Source organism: Photinus pyralis, unplaced genomic scaffold (assembly GCF_008802855.1).
Source record: "Photinus pyralis isolate 1611_PpyrPB1 unplaced genomic scaffold, Ppyr1.3 Ppyr1.4_LG9, whole genome shotgun sequence".
NCBI lineage: Eukaryota > Metazoa > Arthropoda > Insecta > Coleoptera > Lampyridae > Photinus > Photinus pyralis.
The window spans coordinates 5,810,782-5,829,900 of NW_022170878.1; the positions used below are offsets into that span (position 1 = coordinate 5,810,782).

At 39.2% G+C, this 19,119-nt stretch overlaps 3 protein-coding genes across 5 annotated transcripts; 2 read left to right on the forward strand and 1 right to left on the reverse strand.

Moving 5' to 3' along the window:
* The first annotated feature begins 4,697 nt into the window (after positions 1-4,697).
* On the forward strand, positions 4,698-6,334 carry LOC116180957 (kynurenine/alpha-aminoadipate aminotransferase, mitochondrial-like). Its single transcript, XM_031501152.1, has 5 exons — positions 4,698-4,882; positions 4,931-5,289; positions 5,339-5,492; positions 5,541-5,842; positions 5,887-6,334. Exons 1-5 carry the CDS (start codon positions 4,801-4,803, stop codon positions 6,277-6,279), a joined length of 1,290 nt encoding a protein of 429 aa, XP_031357012.1. The 5' UTR covers positions 4,698-4,800; the 3' UTR covers positions 6,280-6,334.
* Positions 6,335-8,159: 1,825 nt separating this feature from the next.
* Positions 8,160-9,667, forward strand: LOC116180739 (kynurenine/alpha-aminoadipate aminotransferase, mitochondrial-like). The gene is made up of 5 exons (XM_031500857.1): positions 8,160-8,254; positions 8,304-8,662; positions 8,712-8,865; positions 8,911-9,212; positions 9,257-9,667. Exons 1-5 carry the CDS (start codon positions 8,173-8,175, stop codon positions 9,665-9,667), a joined length of 1,308 nt encoding a protein of 435 aa, XP_031356717.1. The 5' UTR covers positions 8,160-8,172.
* A 4,418-nt stretch (positions 9,668-14,085) lies between these two features.
* Positions 14,086-19,118, reverse strand: LOC116181219. Of its 3 annotated transcripts, XR_004147217.1 has the most exons (3): positions 17,509-19,118; positions 14,444-15,687; positions 14,086-14,267 (listed from the first exon to the last, which is right to left on the reverse strand). XR_004147217.1 is itself a non-coding variant. In XM_031501518.1 (2 exons), exon 1 carries the CDS (start codon positions 18,840-18,842, stop codon positions 17,511-17,513), a length of 1,332 nt encoding a protein of 443 aa, XP_031357378.1. In that variant the 5' UTR covers positions 18,843-19,118; the 3' UTR covers positions 14,086-15,684; positions 17,509-17,510. The 3 variants fall into 3 exon arrangements, 2 of the variants coding, with proteins under 2 accessions (XP_031357378.1, XP_031357377.1); XM_031501518.1 differs by having other exon boundaries at positions 14,086-15,684; XM_031501517.1 differs by having other exon boundaries at positions 14,086-15,687.
* Between the last annotated feature and the right edge of the window lies 1 nt (position 19,119).

Below are 19,119 nucleotides of genomic sequence, written 5' to 3' on the forward strand. Positions count from 1 at the left end.
TAAATTTGGATCTCCATAGGTGCGATTATACGCAACTTAATTTTTTTTAAGTACACTAAAAGAAAGCCCCATTCATTCTCTATGCAATGATAAAAATGGGTTGCCATGACTATAACCATTTTCAAGTAATCAATTATCAAGGTACCATCTGCATCCGCCATTTTTTTTCATAAAGTCAAAATAACTTAAAAACCATAAATGGCAGATATGGACATGTGGGTATCAAAAGAACTGAAATTTTACGTAGAATCCAAAAATGGAATAAAAAATAGGGGTTGCCATTTAATATAACGAAGTTACTATCTACTTCCGGTGTTTCCGGAAGGGTGGCCATTTTGAAAATATTTTACATCGATTCGGTCTTCAGAGTAACTCCTAAGTATAAATTTTCAAAAACCTACCTATTTTACTTTCCCAGAAACGTTTAACTAAAGCTCCCAAAAAAACACCCTGTATACAGTACAGCATATACTTTTGGACTTCCCCGTGCACGAAAATCGAAGACAAAGCAAGGCTTAGAAAGAAATATGAAAGGAGTACTGAAAGAGGACCAAAATAGCATAAGAAAACTCATTGCATTCATTAGGTGTGTGGAATTTTGTTCAAAGAAATTAAAAAAAGGTTGATGCAGTCGAAGTCAAAACCTTCTCTATTGCCGAAGGAACTGCAGTTTGAACAGTCTTATTTATATCTGCGTGCAGAAGTTAGGACACCCTAGGTGGTTGGTTATAGACTGACACAAGTTGTTCCACATCCAGTTTCGCCCGTTTCGTGCATCAATATTAATGGAAATGGATGGTCCGCAATTAAAAACGCAGATTCAGACAGGTGCCGTTTATTCCAATCTATATTAACAATTTGCATTTTCTTTTGACCGAGCCGTTATAAAATCCATAACTTTTATAAACGCAATTTGTAAACTTGAAATTTGATAACTGAGCGGTCTGTGCGTCATAGAAAGGTTTGTTCAATTTAGGATGGTGTGATGTGTTCTGCGTAGAAACAAACAATTAGTCAATAGCAATATTTGACCTGCAACGAATTATTCTCATCGTCATATCACCAAAAAGAACACGCCCCCAAAGGTTTGAGAAATAATACTAGATCTTATCATCGATATTTATTCTTAGAAACGTTATCAGTGTTGAAATTGAAAGAAAAAAATAATACGTCGACAAACTGCAAAATAATTTGTTGAGCGCTTCTGTGACGTACATTGTTATGTTTGGTATGTTTCCTTGTAAGTACATTGAGAAATTGTGATTCATTGTGATCCTTCGTTTCTGATTCCATGTCATTACGTTTTGATAGGAAATTTGGATTGGAAGTCAAACAAAATATGACAAATGTCCAAACACTAATTTCAAACCTCCATCATCTAATAGTATATATTATATACCAAGGGACAAAAGTGTGTGTTTTAACCCTAATTTACAGGTCTGGGGTGGATCGCACCCCACAGCTACTTTCAATGTCTATAAGTTTTTTTTCTTTCAATAGTTTGGCCTGGGAGCTCGAGTACCTTCCAAGTTTAGTCTTTTCTATCGTTTTTGGCGTTGTTAGGATTTGAGTTTTTATTTTATCACTACTTTTAAACAAACTTTCAAGTTTACAGGTCTGGCGTGGATCGCACCCCACAGACACTTTCAATGTCCATAAGTTTTTTTCTTTCAATATTTTGGCCTGGGAGCTCGAGTACCTTCCAAGTTTAGTCTTTTCTATCGTTTTTGGCGTTTTTGGCGTTCTTAGGATTTGAGTTTTTATTTTATCACTACTTTTAGAAAAACTTTCAAGTTTACAGGTCTGGGGTGGATCGCACCCCACAGACACTTTCAATGTCCATAAGTTTTTTTTCTTTCAATATTTTGGCCTGGGAGCTCGAGTACCTTTCAAGTTTAGTCTTTTCTATCTGGGGTGCGTTCCACCCCACGCCCGTAAACTTGAAAGTTTTAGTGGCCAGTAAACTAGGGTTAATCTCGAGGGTGCGTTTGTTGACAGAAACGTAGTTCAGGGCAACAGGCATCCGAGGAAATAAATAGTTGGTTTAAAACTCTTTCAAAAGTCTAGAAACAATAATTCTCTTGAAATCGCTAGAGCTAACAACTTCAAACAGCTTGTATAGGATCTAACTGAGTTTTAGAAAGTAGAGTGCAGCACGTCCCTGAAAGTAAATTTCCTGCATTACCTACCTAGAATACCTGTCCGTAAAACGACGGAGCAGTCAGCGATGAAAACGTGGAGCGACTTTGTGAGAATATTTCATGTAAAGTAAAAAAATGCCCCCACGTCAACATAGAGAGAATTAAACATTGGTCTTTGCTATTCAGAAACTCGTATACAAAAATCAAAAACTTGTTTCAGCTACTGTGACATTTATTTTCCAATAGTGCTTTTCGCAATGTAGAGCTTTCTGAACGTTCCTAGTGAACGAGTATTGCGGTGGAGGTGTTCCTATCTTTAGGTAGAGCGTAATTTCCATGGAAAAATTTCTGTAGATGATAGGAATTGTTTTTAGTGGTGAATTTTCCTTGATATCGAAAAATAAGGATGGCGAATCTTCCAGGCGGCAATCTATACCATGTTGAATTTTAGCAGAAGTGAGCAGGGTGAGCTTCGCTTAATGTGCATTTTTTGCGTCGAGCTTTTGTAAACGAACATTTCCCTGGAGCAATTTTCTGGTGCACGGTGCGTGATCTAGAGGAAAATGTTACAAGAATAAATTTATAAGGAGGCAAATTTTTTATGGTATTGTTGAAGGTACATTTTCCTTTGAAGCGAGTTCACGGCGCCCGAGCACTCTAACGGTAGCGATTTTTCCTTGGAGACGAGTCTTCCTGGGAGTAAATTTACACGGCACGAAGTAATAGGTTTTTGTGCAATTTCATAGACATTGTTAAAGGAAATCAGTATTCTAAATATAGCTAACGCTTGCATTCAGAAAAACTAATAAAAGGAAAGGGTTGAGTTTTCTGGTCCACATAGTACTTTTTTTCAGGCCAAGGTTTTTAGATACTATGGGGTCGAGGTGTTCTTCATACACACACTTTCCCTTGAAACAAGTTTCTGGCGAGCAAGTAATCCAAGGGAGCAAAGTTTTCTCGTGGATGAATTTTGCAGGGTATTCCTAGCACGAATACTTCAGGGAGTGAGAATAATGCACGGGGAATTTTTTAAGAGGAATGTATCGAGACGAATTTTCCAGAGCAAACTTTCTTCTTTCTTCATTGGTGTTATCGATTCTCAAGGAGTTACCTTTCATTCTGGTGCCCACTCCCACTACTGGGAAAGTGCATATATTATTCCACATCTTATTTCAAGTTCCACTTCGGTACTAGCCAATCCATATGAGAAATCAGTGAGTATGCCATTTTTAAGAGGACAAATAATTCCTCGTCCTTTTTTAGAATAATCTGGTTGTCCAAAACACAACAGAGTTGTTATTACATCTCAAAATATTAGCATCCTATTACACCTTTCGATTTCCCAAGTATCGCTAGATTGGTTTTACACTGAAATTTTCCCGAAGGAATAATGGAGATTGATTGTCCAGTGGAAAATTTCCCAATATTTTTATATTGCTCATTGTTATAAATAGTAGCTCACATACAGTGGCGTACCCGGCTTGTGACAGCAGAGGGGGCAGTAAGTTTGGATGGGCGGGGGCGCGGTGCCATTTGCTAAGTGTTTAATGGGTCATGGGTGTTATCTAAATAAATATATCGTAGAATTTCTTTAAAGCAGAAGGCGGTAGGTATGTATACATAATAAAATTTAGATGTCTAACTCATTTTTTACCACCTACAAGACGCTAAAGGCGTAAGCAGTCCAAAGGCGGAGGGGACAATCGGAGGGGGCAAATTGCCCCCTTGCCCCCCTCTTGGGACGCCAGTGCTCACACAGGCGTGACAGTCATTCAATCCAATGGTAAACATCGCACTACTATAATACGTGGAGCGCAAGAGGAGCCAACCTGCAATCCATGACAGGCATAGTCGTTTGACTCCCATACCTAGAATGCAGTTGCCCGGAATAGAGAGGAATAATAGATCATATTGGCTATGAAATCGTTAGTAATAAACTCATTCTTCTCATACCAAAATTTATTGCTCCTCTTTTCTAATTATTTATTAGACTACCTACCAAATCATTACTTCTTAACTTAACCTAATTATTATCGGTTAAAGACGTGCATTGGACTTTGGATATAAAAGTGCACAAATGCTGAATGACAATTTCGACATAATTAATAGCCATTTAAACGAGTCACTAAATTTCTGAATTTCTCAATCCCAAATTACAAAATGTAAATCTGGTGTCATCACACGTTGAGTGAAGGTTTAGTTAATTACTCAATGATGAAATGATATTGTAAATGTGCTCTCGCATGATCTTCTCGCACGTAGTTGCTGGTTAATCCTTTACGAGGCGCTGTAGGCACTTCTCTTAATTCTGGAGCACATGAAATGTTCTTCATCGAAAGGCCACACAGCAAACCGGCACTCACTATTGAAGAATTGAAGGTGACCTGAAAGTAAATAATGAAAATAATAGTGCCATGTGAATACATTCGTAACAAAGCAACAAATAAATACATTGTCAGCATCCATTTCGCGTTCGTACCTCTATGATGATGATTTAACAATTTGCATATGAACCACACAATGAACGTCAAAATCAAATTGCATTAGCAAGGTTACCACAGTATCACCTAATCGCAGTCAGTCACTTTGCAATAACAGACGTGGTAAACACGAGTACAATCAAATTAGTCAGGTGCAAGGAACGAGTTTTATTGATCCAATGGAGAATTTTGAGATTGATTTTACTTACTTTATAAATCCACCTTCATTACGTAGACGACCATTCCTTCCACCTTCCTTAGGTAAGCATTTTTTTTTGCAATTTTGATCAAATCTAACATTTCTTAAAGTGGACGCGTGCGATACGACCTCGGAAAAATCAATAAAATTAGCTGAAGGATTCCCTAACGATGCAAACTTTCCGTTTAAAGAAATAAGTGTTTTATTGAAGGACGGCACAAGTTATCGTTTGGAAGGGGAACAACTGGCAACATCTCTGCATTACATTCCCACAAAGGGTTACCCACCGTTAGTATCAACTCTAAAGGACTTTACACAGCAAATTCATCAACCCCCGTACTGGTCTCAAAGAGACGTTTTGGTAACTGTGGGATCACAAGAGGCGATGAGTAAAGTTCTTGAGATGTGTCTGGAAGAAGGTGATCCAATACTCGTACAGAATCCACTTTATTCCGGGATAGCTGTTGTGGTAAGTGTCCTTTAAACATTTCGTTTGTGTAGCGAAAGTCCCTTAACAGTTGGCGCCATTCCAATTAACTCTTATACCAATAAACCAAGACGCAAACGGAATGGTACCGGACCTTCTCCAACAAGCTCTAGTACAACGAAAGGAAGAATGCCTACTGGATAGACAATTAAAAATGCCAAAGATCCTTTACATTAATCCAACGGGTATGACAAAGGGTTGAAGATGTTTTTGCTAGTAAATATGTACCTTAGGAGCAAATCCAGTGGGGACAACACTACCATTAGATCGACGACAAGAAATTTACCGCATTTGTTGCGAATACAACATTTTGGTCCTAGAAGACGATCCTTACTGCTTCATGAACTACAAGGATCCAACACCACCATCGTTTTTGTCCTTCGATACCGAAGGACGCGTCATCCGAATGGATTCGTTTTCTAAGATATTATGTCCAGGTCTCAGAATTGGGTGGGTTACTGCCGCTAAGCCTCTCATTGACGTGTTAGAGTTGTGCATAGAAAACTGCTACTTATGCTCGGTCAGCTTAACGCAGGTACGTGCGTAAAAACTAATTCCTGTGTAATTGAATCTTTGTAGGTGATAACTTACAACCTGCTGAACGGTTGGGGCCTTAAAGGAACGTTGAAATATTTTAGATCAGTGCGAGATGACAATAGGAAAAGACGGGATATAATGTTGCTTGCAATGGATCGTCATCTGAAGGGATTGTGCGATTGGACTGTACCCGATGGGGGGATGTACGCCTGGATCAAAGTACGCGATATACCTGATGTACAGGATATGTTATTAATTAGAGGGAAGAAGAAGTGCGTGACTTTTGCGCCTGGTCAACTGTACATGGTAGATTCCCAGAAAGCATGCAATTATATTAGAGCTTCGTTTTGCCGAGAAGATCCTAAGTTAATTGATAAGGGAATGCAGTTGCTAGCAGAACTTATAATAGAAGAGAAGGCATTTCACTTAAAATGATTATACATCATAAAAATCTTGTCACTAATAAAAATTTTTTTTTTTTACTTTGAATCTAGTTAAGTATTTAATCAACTTTTTGTACTTGTAATTGTACTTGTAATTTTTGAACCTTTAGTTTCTGCAAAATTCTAAGAGAACAAACAAGAAAATTCGAAATTTCAACTGTGTAAGATTACAAACGGCCCAACACAGCCAGGCTTTGGGAATTACACTACACTAAAAACAGAGTTTTGAATATAGTGACGGATAACCATTAAAAAAATTGTGGCCTCAGATCCCATCAATTTGGAGTGACCTATATTACTATTTTAAATAAGTTTTGGTTCCATGGCAGTTTGAAATATTCTATTTGCAGACCTGATACTTTCTCCTTTATTAAGAAATCAATGATTTAGATTCTTGGGATTATTCGAATACCTATTTAAAATTCTCCTATTACAGCAAATGCTTCAAATTTTTCCAATTCTTTGAAGTCCCTTATTTTTTTAAATAATCAGACTTTTTTTGGGTTCTTTTCGATAGGACTGATTCTCCAATTTGTTTATATTACCCGGATTTTTCACTGCCTCGGTTCCATTCTATTTTTAGCTTCATATTCGTCCTGTTCGATAGTTTTTTCAATTTTGTTGGATTTTTCAAACGGATTTTTCTGATTCCCACATTATCTAGTTCTTCACATTTTTACTATTTTCGGAATCTTCTGCTTCTTCGAATTATACTGATTCATTTTAAAGTTTCTAAAAAGATTTTTAGATTGGAATGTTTTTGTTACTACGCTAATAGTTACTACTTTTTTCGCTACCCTGGAAATTATTCACGGAATTTTCCACAGGGCACTTCTTTACGAGAAAGTGTAGTAGCGGACCCATGCATATCTTTTCTAGGAGTGAAAAATAGAAGGTAAAAGTAATGTTTCAATTTGTAGAGCCTATTTAACCGCTAGTAAGAAAACCAGCTGCCGAACATAATTTTTCAGTTTTCTAATTCTTCGGGTAGAGATATTTTAATTATCCTTGCAGCCCCCTAAAGCTCTCGTCCTTTGGAAGACCAGAGAATAATTAACATTTTATGATTTAAGTTTCCTTCATTCATTAGTAACTGATTTTAGTTTCTCAATGTTGACAACGACAATTAAAACTGCAAGGTCGCGCAGTTTGATTATGGCGGACCTTTTGCGGTTGACCCCTGGGTTGACACGAGGTTCCATGTGGCGGTGGGTATTGCTGGGTTGCCGAATTTGGGGGTTTTGGTGCGGCCGATTAAATGAATATAACTGGCCGTGGTTGTGTAATTGTGTTCCAGCGGACTTCGTCCGAGTTCTATTTCCTCATTGTTTTGGCTTCATGCCATTTTGGAAAATTTTGCATTTGAAGATACATCCGTTTTCTCCTTGAAGGCACCAGGTCGCCTCAGCTATTAATTTTAGCTCCGAATACAACTTTGGCCCCGATAAGCACAAGTTAGCCCTATTGCTCGGCAATCTCTACCTTGCTCCGTCTTAAAACCGTTAACGGTCGTCGAAGAAACCGAGTTACAAGAATTGCTCCATACCAAGTTACAACCCTTTGAGTTACTATTAAAGATGCCTACTCGTTACCGTTCATAAATGGGATTTTGGACCGCCTTCGTGAAGCCCAATAATGAACCATATAATGGAACTAAAAATCAAATTGAATTTACAGAATTACCACTGCCTTAAATCGCAGGTATTTCACAACCAGAGCTGTTTCGCAAAAAGTGTATCTAATCTTACGTGTAAATAAGTTAAGTTATCCACGTTACTTTTTTGGCTGTATGTATGCATTATGATAGCACACGTGGTAAATATGTGTAGGTTTACTCAAATTCGCCAGTTGTATTTATTTGCAAGGAACGAATTGTAGTGATTCCATGGAGAACTTACACATTGATTTCACTTACTTTATAAATCCACTTTCATTTCGAAGACGACCATTCCTTCCACCTTCCTTAGGTAGGTAAGCATTTGTTGCAATAATGATCAAATCTAACATTTCTTAAAGTGGACACGTGCGATGCGACCTCTGAAAAATCAATAAAATTAGCTGAAGGATGCCCTAACGATGCAAACTTTCCCTTTAAAGAAATAAGCGTTTTATTGAAGGACGGTACCAGTTATCGTTTAGAAGGAGCACAACTGGCAACATCTTTGCATTACATTCCCAGAAAGGGTTATCCACTATTAATATCAACATTAAAGGACTTTACGCAACAAATTCATCAACCTCCGTCATGGTCCCAAAGGGACGTTTTGGTAACTGTGGGATCACAAGACGCGATGAGTAAGGTTCTTGAGATGTGTCTAGAAGAAGGTGATCCAATACTTGTACAGAATCCACTTTATTCAGGAATAGCTGTTGTTGTAAGTGTCCTTTAAAAATTGCGTTTTTGTAGTGAAATTCCCTTGACAGTTGGCGCCATTCCAATCAACTCTTATACCAATAAATCAAGATGGAAACGGAATGGTACCGGACTTTCTCCGGCAAGCTCTAAATCAACGAAAGAAAGAATGCCTACTGGACCGACAATTAAAAATGCCAAAGATCCTTTATATTAATCCAACAGGTATGACAAAGAGTTGAAGATGTTTTTGCAAGTGAATACCTTTAGGAGCAAATCCAGTGGGGACAACACTACCATTAGATCGACGACAAGAAATTTACCGCATCTGTTGCGATTACAACATTTTGATCCTAGAAGACGATCCTTACTGCTTCATGAACTACAAGGACCCAACACCACCATCGTTTTTGTCCTTCGATATTGAAGGACGCGTCATTCGATTGGATTCGCTATCTAAGGTTTTATGTCCAGGTCTCAGGATTGGGTGGGTTACTGCCGCCAAGCCTCTTACGGATGTGTTAGAGTTGGGCATAGAAAACTGCTACCTAAGCTCGGCCAGCTTAACGCAGGTAGGTGTGTAAAACCTAATTCATTCGTGTTTGAATTTTTGTAGGTGATAACTTACAATCTGCTGAACGGTTGGGGCGTTAAAGGAACGTTGAACTATTTTAGATCAGTGAGAGATGACAATAAGAAAAGACGGGATATGATGTTACAGTCAATGGATCTTCACTTGAAGGGATTGTGCGATTGGAGTGTACCCGATGGTGGGATGTTTGCCTGGATCAAAGTACGTGACATACCTGAGGTGCAGGATATGTTATTAATTAGAGGGAAGAAGAAATGCGTGACATTTGCACCTGGTCGACTGTACATGGTAGATTCCCAGAAAACCTGCAGTTATATTAGAGCATCGTTTTGCCGAGAAAATCCTAAGTTAATTGATAAGGCAATGCAGCTGCTAGCAGAACTTATATTAGAAGAGAAGGCATTACTGAAGGCGCAAGTAGAAAAGGCCCAATGAATTTAAGTTGCACGTGTAAATCTCGTCACTAACAACAGTTATTTGTACTAGTTTTGAAAGTTATACTTTTTTTGTTTGAACTTTGTTTATTTGTAATAGCTCTTATTGTTCAGTTATTTTTAATTTCAAGAAACTATACTTCGCGAACCTCTTCCTTATAACTCTCAGGTGTCAACTGGATCGAAGATCAAGGTCCTATTCTTGAACGTCGGAGTGTGTGGGTATGACGTCATGTCGAGCCAATTAAATATATTCTTGACACTTTAGGCCAATTTTTCCAATATTCAGTGCTATTAGCCGTACGTGCCTTCCACTTCTCCTGTATATCTTTATTCGTAAAATTAGGGGATGATAAGAAATTTGGTGGGCGAGTGAGTCACCGATGATAAAGTCACACACTCACCGATTTTTCTCGAGCGGTTCAAGAATAGTGTTCTGAAAATGGTTGCTGTCTTAGAATCGCATCGCAATTGGAGAGAATGAACTGTTGGGGGTTGTTTTAATGACCAGGAATATTCGTCAATTTGTGTAACTTTTTAATGATTTCTTTTACAAAAAAAGGGAAGGTTTTTTTCTTTGCCGTACACTTACGTTTTTATTAATGGTAAAATGTACTTTCGCGAAAACGATGCGTTTATTTTCTACCTGACGACCGGAAATTGTTCACGTTAACAGATACGCTACGAGATCGTTCATTGTGGATGATAACGGGGAACCACCAGAACTCAGGACAGCTCAAGACAATGATGAATGATAAACTGGAAAATGGAAGAGAAAAGGTCAACCTGGAAAGAGGTATCTCGATAGGGTCCAGTTTTAAAGGCGTATTGGGCTCCGTGGGACTCGATGCAGTTAGAAAATGTTCTTAAGAGAGTGATGGAGCGACCACAAATGTAGAATACCTCTGTGGAGAGCATTAAGCCTGAAGTACCACGACAGATACACGATGATATATCGGGAGGACATTTAGGAGTGACGAAAACGGATAAAGTGCGGAAACGATTCTACTGATGCAGAAAACATGCAGTGTTTTCCACAAGCAACGGAGCAGTAAGAAAGAAGAAAGCGCCAATGAGGCAATACAATATAGGTAGTTCATTTGAAAGAATAACCATTGATATCGTAGGCCCCTGCTGGTAACAACTACATCTTGGTTACCGTGTGAAGTTTGGTACAAGACCCGGCAAGGAAGCAGCAAATGCAGCCAAACCACCACAGTACACGTTCGATGAATTTATAGCACATTACTCTGGAACGCAAAGGGCACGCTTTGGGGTTGTCCGTGGGGAATCTAAAGATTTGATTGAAGCACCAGCCGAATACGTTTTGGCTCATTGCGTAGCTAAAGATGTGATGTCCCAAGGTATTTGTAGAATTTAAGTTCCGATTTGGGCGCATCGTGTGCCATGTGTTGGGGGTGGTATTCCGGGGCACCGGCGTGGAAATATTGATCTGTTCCTTTAACCCCAGAGGAACTCCGCAATCGATTCGTAAGATGGTGAATGGAAGATGCACGAAGAGGTCGTGGCACAAGTACCGTCATCAGGGTCACGTTATAAAGCGGAGTCGCCTAGGGCTGAATCACCGCTACAGCCGTCGCCCTTGTTGCGAGACGCAAGGGTCCGTTAACTTGGTCCCCCCACTGCGAGATTTCATAGTCGTATTATTTTGAAATGAATGCGCTCGTTATGCGCTCATATGCGCCACCGATAATAACTCTTGCGCCCTTATCGTTTTTTAGAAGTCCGAAAAAACATTTGGGGGGGGGGTGAACGTAGCCCCCCCCCCCGTACGTATTTTGTCCCTTGTAACTAGGTCACCTGATACATTTGGTTATGCGCTCAATTGCGCCACTTGAATTAAAGCTAGCGCCATTACGGTTAAGCCGTGACAAATTTTCAAAAAAGGGGGGGGGGGGCAACTTAACGTTTTTAAAAGTTACTTTTTTTTAACATCTTTTCATACGAAATTGTACTCTCAGGTATGCGCTGAAATGCGCCGTAAAAAGATATCTTTGCGCCATTATTGTTTTTTGGTTATCCTTAAATATATTTGGGGGGGGCCAAGTGAACGGAATCCCCCATAACGCATTTTGCTACCGGTATTTGTGCCACTTGATACATCTGGTTATGAGCTCAATTGCGCCACTTGAATTAAAGCTAGCGCCATTACGGTTAAGCCATACAAAATTTTAAAAAGTGGAGGGTCTAACTTAGCGTTTTCAAAAGTTATTTCCGGAAGTGCGTCCATTTTGAAATAATATTTTACATCGATTCGGCCTTCGGAGTAACTCCTAAATACAAATTTTTAAAAACCTACCTATTTTACTTTCCCAGAATCGTTTAACTAAAGCTCCCAAAAAAACACCCTGTGTGGTGTTTCTGAAACACTATAATGGCGCCAAGATTTTTGTTTACGGCGCATTTTAGCGCATGATGAAAGGTACGATGTAGTAGAAAAAACATGTTAAAAAACGTAACTTTTGAAAACGTTAAGTTAGCCCCCCTCACTTTTTAAACATTTTTTATGGCTTAACCGTAATGGCGCTAGCTTTAATTATGAAAAGATGTTAAAAAAAAGTAACTTTTAAAAACGTTCAGTTGGCCTCCCGCTTTTTGAAAATTTGTCACGGCTTAACCGTAATGGCGCTACCTTTAATTCAAGTGGCGCAATTGAGCGCATAACCAAATGTATCAGGTGACCTAGTTACAAGGGACAAAATACGTACTGGGGGGGCTACGTTCACTTGGCCCCCCCCCCCAAATGTTTTTTCGAATTTCTAAAGAACGATAATGGCGCAAGAGTTATTATCGGGACGAGCGCATTCATTTCAAAATAATACGACTATGAAATCTCCCAGTGGGGGGGGGGGGCAAGTTAACGGACCCGAGACGCAATAGTTTTAAGAGGGGGGTATTGTAACGAGTATCCGAGACACCGGTACGCCATCGTATAATTATAATTATATCGGGGAGATTATAACAAACGCTGAGGCGGCGCATTCCTTCCTTAAAACGTTCTATCCAGATCGATTTCGCAAACCTTTTCTATTTTCCTAGAAACGTTCCATTTAATATATAAGCAACCTGAGGCACGTGTGAGTTCAGTTCCAACTTCGATCCATTTTAAGACTGTTATAAATTTATTGTTAGATAATTTGTAAATAAATAAAACCACGTAATTAAATTTACGTTACATGAAGTAAAGAAAAAAATTAACTCTAGATTTAAACAAAGTGAACAGAAACTAGAACACCCTACTTAAAACAACGACGTGTGATCCGTCCACTGTCTAAATTTAATGTGCAACTTTTGAGAAATTTATTTATCTACATTACAGCTCAGTTCGTCGTAGGAAAACCTTTACGCCAATCGTTCGAAAATAAAATTGCGACGTTTTTTCATACAATTTTTAATTAGATTAATAATGGTAACATTTGAAATACACACCTGCGCATGCGCGATTCTGCCCTTTTATGCCGTTCACCGGAAATGAGAAAACAGACGGACAGACAGACAGACCGATTGACATCATCGAGATTTTGCCCCGTTCGGATTCCTGATGGTGCTCCAAACGTGTATTTCCTACCCAATGCAATACCTTACTAACGAGAAGGTGATAAAAATAGCATAAATTTTAATAACATTTTTCAAAAAATTGTTCACTGCAATTTATGTGCTCTTCTATAGCGATGTCCAGTGTCCACACGATTTATTATTCATACCACAGCGAAATCTTTTTTACGTTATATATAATGCCATTATTCGTTAAAATTAGTAATATGACATTCAATTAATGTAAAAATATGTAACCTCAGAGTTCCTCAAAATAAAATCATTATTACCTCCTCGCATTATTATTTTCCATCCATTCAGTTAGGGGATTTACTATTATTATGTTATATTTATTTTGCAATATTTCTAGTAGATTAAAATAACGAGTTCCTTAATTAATTCATTTAGTATTTTAATATAATTATTAATGGATCGTATAAATGAAAAAAAAGAACATGTGATAAGGTTAAGGGAAGTATGGCAGATGAAAGTAGAGTAAAATAGGGCTTTTATCGGTGGTTCGCGGTTTTTATTACAAGAAACAAGGACTAAATACCTGTAGTTACTAATAGGTCTGTTTGCATAAATAACTGGTTAATTACCAAGCGTGTTATTTATTCAAATCAATCGTAACCCAAAAGTAGTAATTTACCCAAAATTACGCACAAGGAGAAATTACCTAATTGATAGATTAATCTGCTATTTCAAAAACTAACATCAATCAAGTAGAAAATGTAAATCACCACGTACTGTGACGTGTACACACGAACGCGTCACAGCATAACAATACACACTAATATTTTTTGTATTTGCAAAAGTGGATAGCGTTTAAGTGTTTTATATTATACGATTAAACGAACTTACCTAAGTGAAGTTCGATCGTAATTATATGAGGCGTCCAGTCCGAATATATTATCTTGATTATTTACCATGTAGTCCGCTCCCAGCGCTACTCTGCGTGCACCATAATAAACTAAGAAAGCAAACTTACTCCCTTTTCCCCTTACCACGTCTAAGCGGCCACCGCCGGAAACCCGTTACTCATTCTTTAAAGAAGTGTTTACTATGAGCAACTTGGGGTACTTTCGAACGGGAGGGCGGGAAGATAATATATTCGGACTGGACGCCTCATATAATTACGATCGAACTTCACTTAGGTAAGTTCGTTTAATCGTATAATTATATTCGCGTCCAGTCCGAATATATTATCTTGATTATTTACCATGTAGATGTTCAAAGAAAAAAAGTTGCGAATAGAAGAACACCCCACACAGGTAATCTTGTGAAAAAAATGTATTATAAAGATACATTGTTACAGTAAACTAAGTCAGAAAATAAAGTAATTCTAGAAAAAAAAAACTTTAAATGGAAAACGTAACAAATCGAAGTTAATAACTTCGTAAAGCTTAGGTAAGTATAAATTAAATGTATGTAGATACACTTATATATAATTCAAGGTCGTTTGGATAACCTTAAGATTGCATTGGCAAAAGCAGTTTTATCGCCAAGGGGTCGATTGTAGAACTTAGCGAACGTCCCTGTTTGCTCTGACCATCCTACGGTTCTACATATTGATTCTAAAGAAACCCCTTGTCTTAAAGCAGCTGAAGAAGAGGAGTGCCTCGTAGAATGAGGTTTGAATCTTGAAGTATCAATGCCAGCTGAGCCTAAGGCATGCTTAACCCATTTGCTTAATGTTTGTTTAGATGCAGTGGAATGAGGTCTCTTAGTTGTGACGAACAAAAAGTCTTGATTCGGTGCTCTAAGGGGCTTTGTTGTTGCGAGATACTTCTTTAAAGTTGACGCTACGCAAAGACTGGGCTTTTCACTGTAGAACGGAATATGAAGCGTGGGCTGTTCCTTATTAAGTCCTGATGTTTTTATTGGATCCGTGATATTAATCTGGATTTCCTCCTGACTTTCACTTATATTTGAGAGCCTAATCAGGGAAAGAGTTTGAAGCCGACCTCCAGTAATAAGCGCCAATAGAGTAATTAACTTTTGAGAGAGCATTCGGAGGCTCAATTCCTTCGGTAAACCTTCGAAATACGACAGCAGCAACTGAGGATCCCATGTGTTTGAATATCTTGGTTGAGAAGGCCTTAAACGAGACATTCCTTTCATGAATCTTTTAATGATCGGATCTGAACCTAGATCCTGATTTAAAATAAGGCTTAGTGCCGATCTATGGCAATTAATAGTTCCGTATTTGGTATTATGCTTCTCCGAAGTTGTTTGTAGAAGGGTCACCACCTCCTTGATCGAAGGTTGAAACACTGGGGTCTTCTCTGCCAGACAAAAGGCCCACCAAAGGCGGTAGGTTGAATTATATTGTTTAAATGTAGATTCCGCGATCGACGCCATCGTGGTTTCCACTGCAATCTCCGGGACACCTTTTCTTAAAAAAGACTCCCGGATAATCTGGCGGCCACCAGGGAAAGTTGGTAGGCCAGAGGATGATTGCTGCTAGAAGGCAAAGACAACAAATTAGGGGCAGGGTTTAGATATAACTTTTTCCCTATTATTAGTCTGGAAAAGAGTGGATACCAGGCCTGAGAGGGCCAAAAGGGAACCACTAACATGCCCTCGGCCTTGTCTTGGATTATCTTTTGTAGGCTCCTTAGAACTAAGTTAAAAGGAGGAAACGCATAAAAATTTAAGTCTTTCCAGTTCAAGGTAAATGCATCAACAGCAAAGGATCCTGGGTCTTTATGCCATGAAACGTATTTATCGCATTTGTTATTAATATGTGAAGCAAAAAGATCAACCTCAGGTTTTCCCAAATTGTCGGTTATAAGGTAAAAGGCTTCTTGGGACAATGACCATTCATTTTCAGAGAAAATCTGTCGGGACTCTTGATCCGCTACAAAATTGTCTGCAGAGCTTATATACGATGCAAAAATCCAAATATTCCTAACTTCGCACCACTGCCAAATCTCTCTCGTTAACTTGGAGAGCTTTGGAAATCGAACGCTGCCCATACGGTTAATGTAAGCTATGGCGGTGGTGTTGTCGCATCGTAGAAGAATATTACAGTTAGAAAGAAGATTTGCAAAACATCTTAGACCGTAAAAAACAGCCTTCAGTTCTAAAAGGTTTATATGAAGTGTCTTTTCTGATTCGGACCAAAAGCCGTGAGTTTTCTCAGAGCCGCAACATGCTCCCCAACCTGACAAGGAAGCGTCAGTAAAAATCTCAGTAATAAAAACGTCGTTTCTAATGTTATTAAATGAGTTTAAAATCATTTCTTCCCACCAGTGAAGATCCGGAAGTAAGGAAAGTGGAATAGACATTGACGCTCCAAAGTCACCGCCATTTTGAGAGAGAGCTAAGAAATTTTTGTCGCTCCAAAGATTTAGTATGGAGCCAGCCGTATTTAACAGCTGGACAAGCTGCAACTAGGAAACCAATAAACCTTGCAAATTCTCGAATTTTGCATGTGGAAGTTTTCTTAAAAAGTGAAGCCCAATTTTTAATATTTAGCTTCTTTTCTAATGGAAGGCTAATTTTCATATCGGTGCTATTAAAAATGAAGCCTAAAAATCTTTGCGATCTGCTGGGGGTTAGAGAACTCTTTTCCTTATTGACAAAGAAACCCAAAGACTCCAACAGAGCGACCAGCAAATGTGTGTTATCCGAACATTGTTTGAAAGAATCCCCAAGAATGAAAAAATCATCCAGATAGTTAACACATAGGATGCCCTGTTGACGTAAAGTAGACGTTACTGGTTTCATCAGTTTCGTGAAACAGTAAGGCGCCACTGAAAGTCCAAAAGGGACGCATGTGAATTCGTACAATTGATTATCAAATCTAAACCTTAAATATTTGCGATAATCTGGATGAATCGGGATGGAAAAATAAGCGTCTTTGAGGTCGACCGTTGTCATGAATAAACCTGTTCTTAATAACCCTTGAGCCGTTCTGTGATCCTCCAATTTAAAATGAGGAGCAACAACATGGACATTTAGTTTCTTAAGATTCAAAATAAACCGCATTTTTCCGTTAGATTTTTCTGTTAAAAAGATTGGCGAAACAAAATGGTCCGGTAAACTAGTACATTTTGAAACGGCTCCTAAGGTTAGAAGCTCTTTGATAGCCGCGTCCAAAAGGATAATTTCGCTGGCGGAAAAACTATGTTTAATTGGACCATCCGAAAATGGAGGGGTCTTGGAAAAAGGTATTTTATAACCTTCAACCCAAGACAAGACTGTGGGATTTGAGGTCACTGTTTTCCAGACATTTTTAAAAAACTGCAGACGGCCTGCTAAAAACAAATTATTACCTACCATTAACGGTATTTCTGATGTATTGATGATTTTTGGGGCATCGAGAGTCGCCCTCTCTGTGACCTTACCTCTCTCTTTCGGTAGGTCGGGCGTCTCCGGTTTAACTGACCACTAGTAGCTGTATGTGACTTCTCTGCCCCCCCTCCCTTCTTTTTCTGAAACGCAACTGAATTCTGTTGGTATCTGTTGTAGAGGGGCTGGGGTACACGAATCTCCTTTCCGACCTTTTCCATAGTCTTAATGGCTTGGATCTTGTCACCTAAATCGGGCCCGAATAAAAAATCTCCAGGAGGGATTTGTTCCACTAAAGTCTTGATATGTTTATTCATGAGAGGAAGAATAAGTTGACGTCGCTTAAGGGAAATATCGTTGAAAAGGCTACAAAGCAAGCGTCCAGAATCCGCGATACTTGATAAAATTCTATCCTTGGAAGCTCTAGGAATATTCTCCTCCTCCTCCAAAATCACATTCAAAGAAATGCCCAGGGCAGCTAAAGCCTTGCTCAGCCGAAATTGGTATTGTGAATGCGTTTGGTCCCTGGTAGAATGAAGCGTATTCAAGTTGGCCTCGACCTCTGGGTTAATACGAGGGGGTGTAAGAAACTTACAATTGATAGGGAGCTCGTATTTTTTGAAGAGCTCATCACACTCTTCTTTAGGAAGGCCAAAACCTAAAATATGAGTCCAAATTGGCTCTACAGCCTTGTGTAAATTAAATGTTGACTTTTTCTGCTGGTTTGGATCGGGACCCAAAATAAGTCGAATTTCTTCAGAGATGCCCGCATCATCAAGCAAGATTAGAGCAGGAGACTCCTCTTTTCGGGGAGAAAAATCAGCAGAACTAGCCACAAGCGCCGCACTACTCGAGTGACGGCCGCCAGGTCCAACGAAATCGATAGTTGCGCTATTAGCTGCGCGACTCGTGTCAGTACGAGTAAAGAGAGAGAGAGCGACGCTGGGGCTGCGGCTTTCTTGTTCCCTTCGAAAGGGAAGCTTTGTAGAAGTCGCCTTACTCGAAGAACGACCTTCACGGCGACCTTGAGTGTCGCGCCCGGGATTCAAACTCGTCTCACTGGGAGAACGACGTTGGGACCTGGAGCGCCGCCGCCGCCGCCTTGAAGAATCCGACTCACTCGGAGAACGGCATTCTCTATTCCCTCGTGAAATTGTTTCATTACGAGAACAACTTTCGCGGAAGCGGGAAAAATCTCTTTTAGCCCTGTCTCTCTCCTTTTCCAACTTATCCAATTTCCTCTTGAGATCTCTAATTTCTTTGTTAAAAGAACGCTTAGTCGACGATCTACTCCTAGATCTGTCTCTTTTATGTTTACCCATTGTCCGCTGAGTAAATGGAAAAAAACAAAAAGAACCAGATGACGCTGCAAAACAAACGGAGTACAGTACGTAGGCACGGAAGAAACGACCGCACAGAAGAGTGCACCAAAAACGAATGAGTAACGGGTTTCCGGCGGTGGCCGCTTAGACGTGGTAAGGGGAAAAGGGAGTAAGTTTGCTTTCTTAGTTTATTATGGTGCACGCAGAGTAGCGCTGGAAGCGGACTACATGGTAAATAATCAAGATAATATATTCGGACTGGACGCGAATATAATTT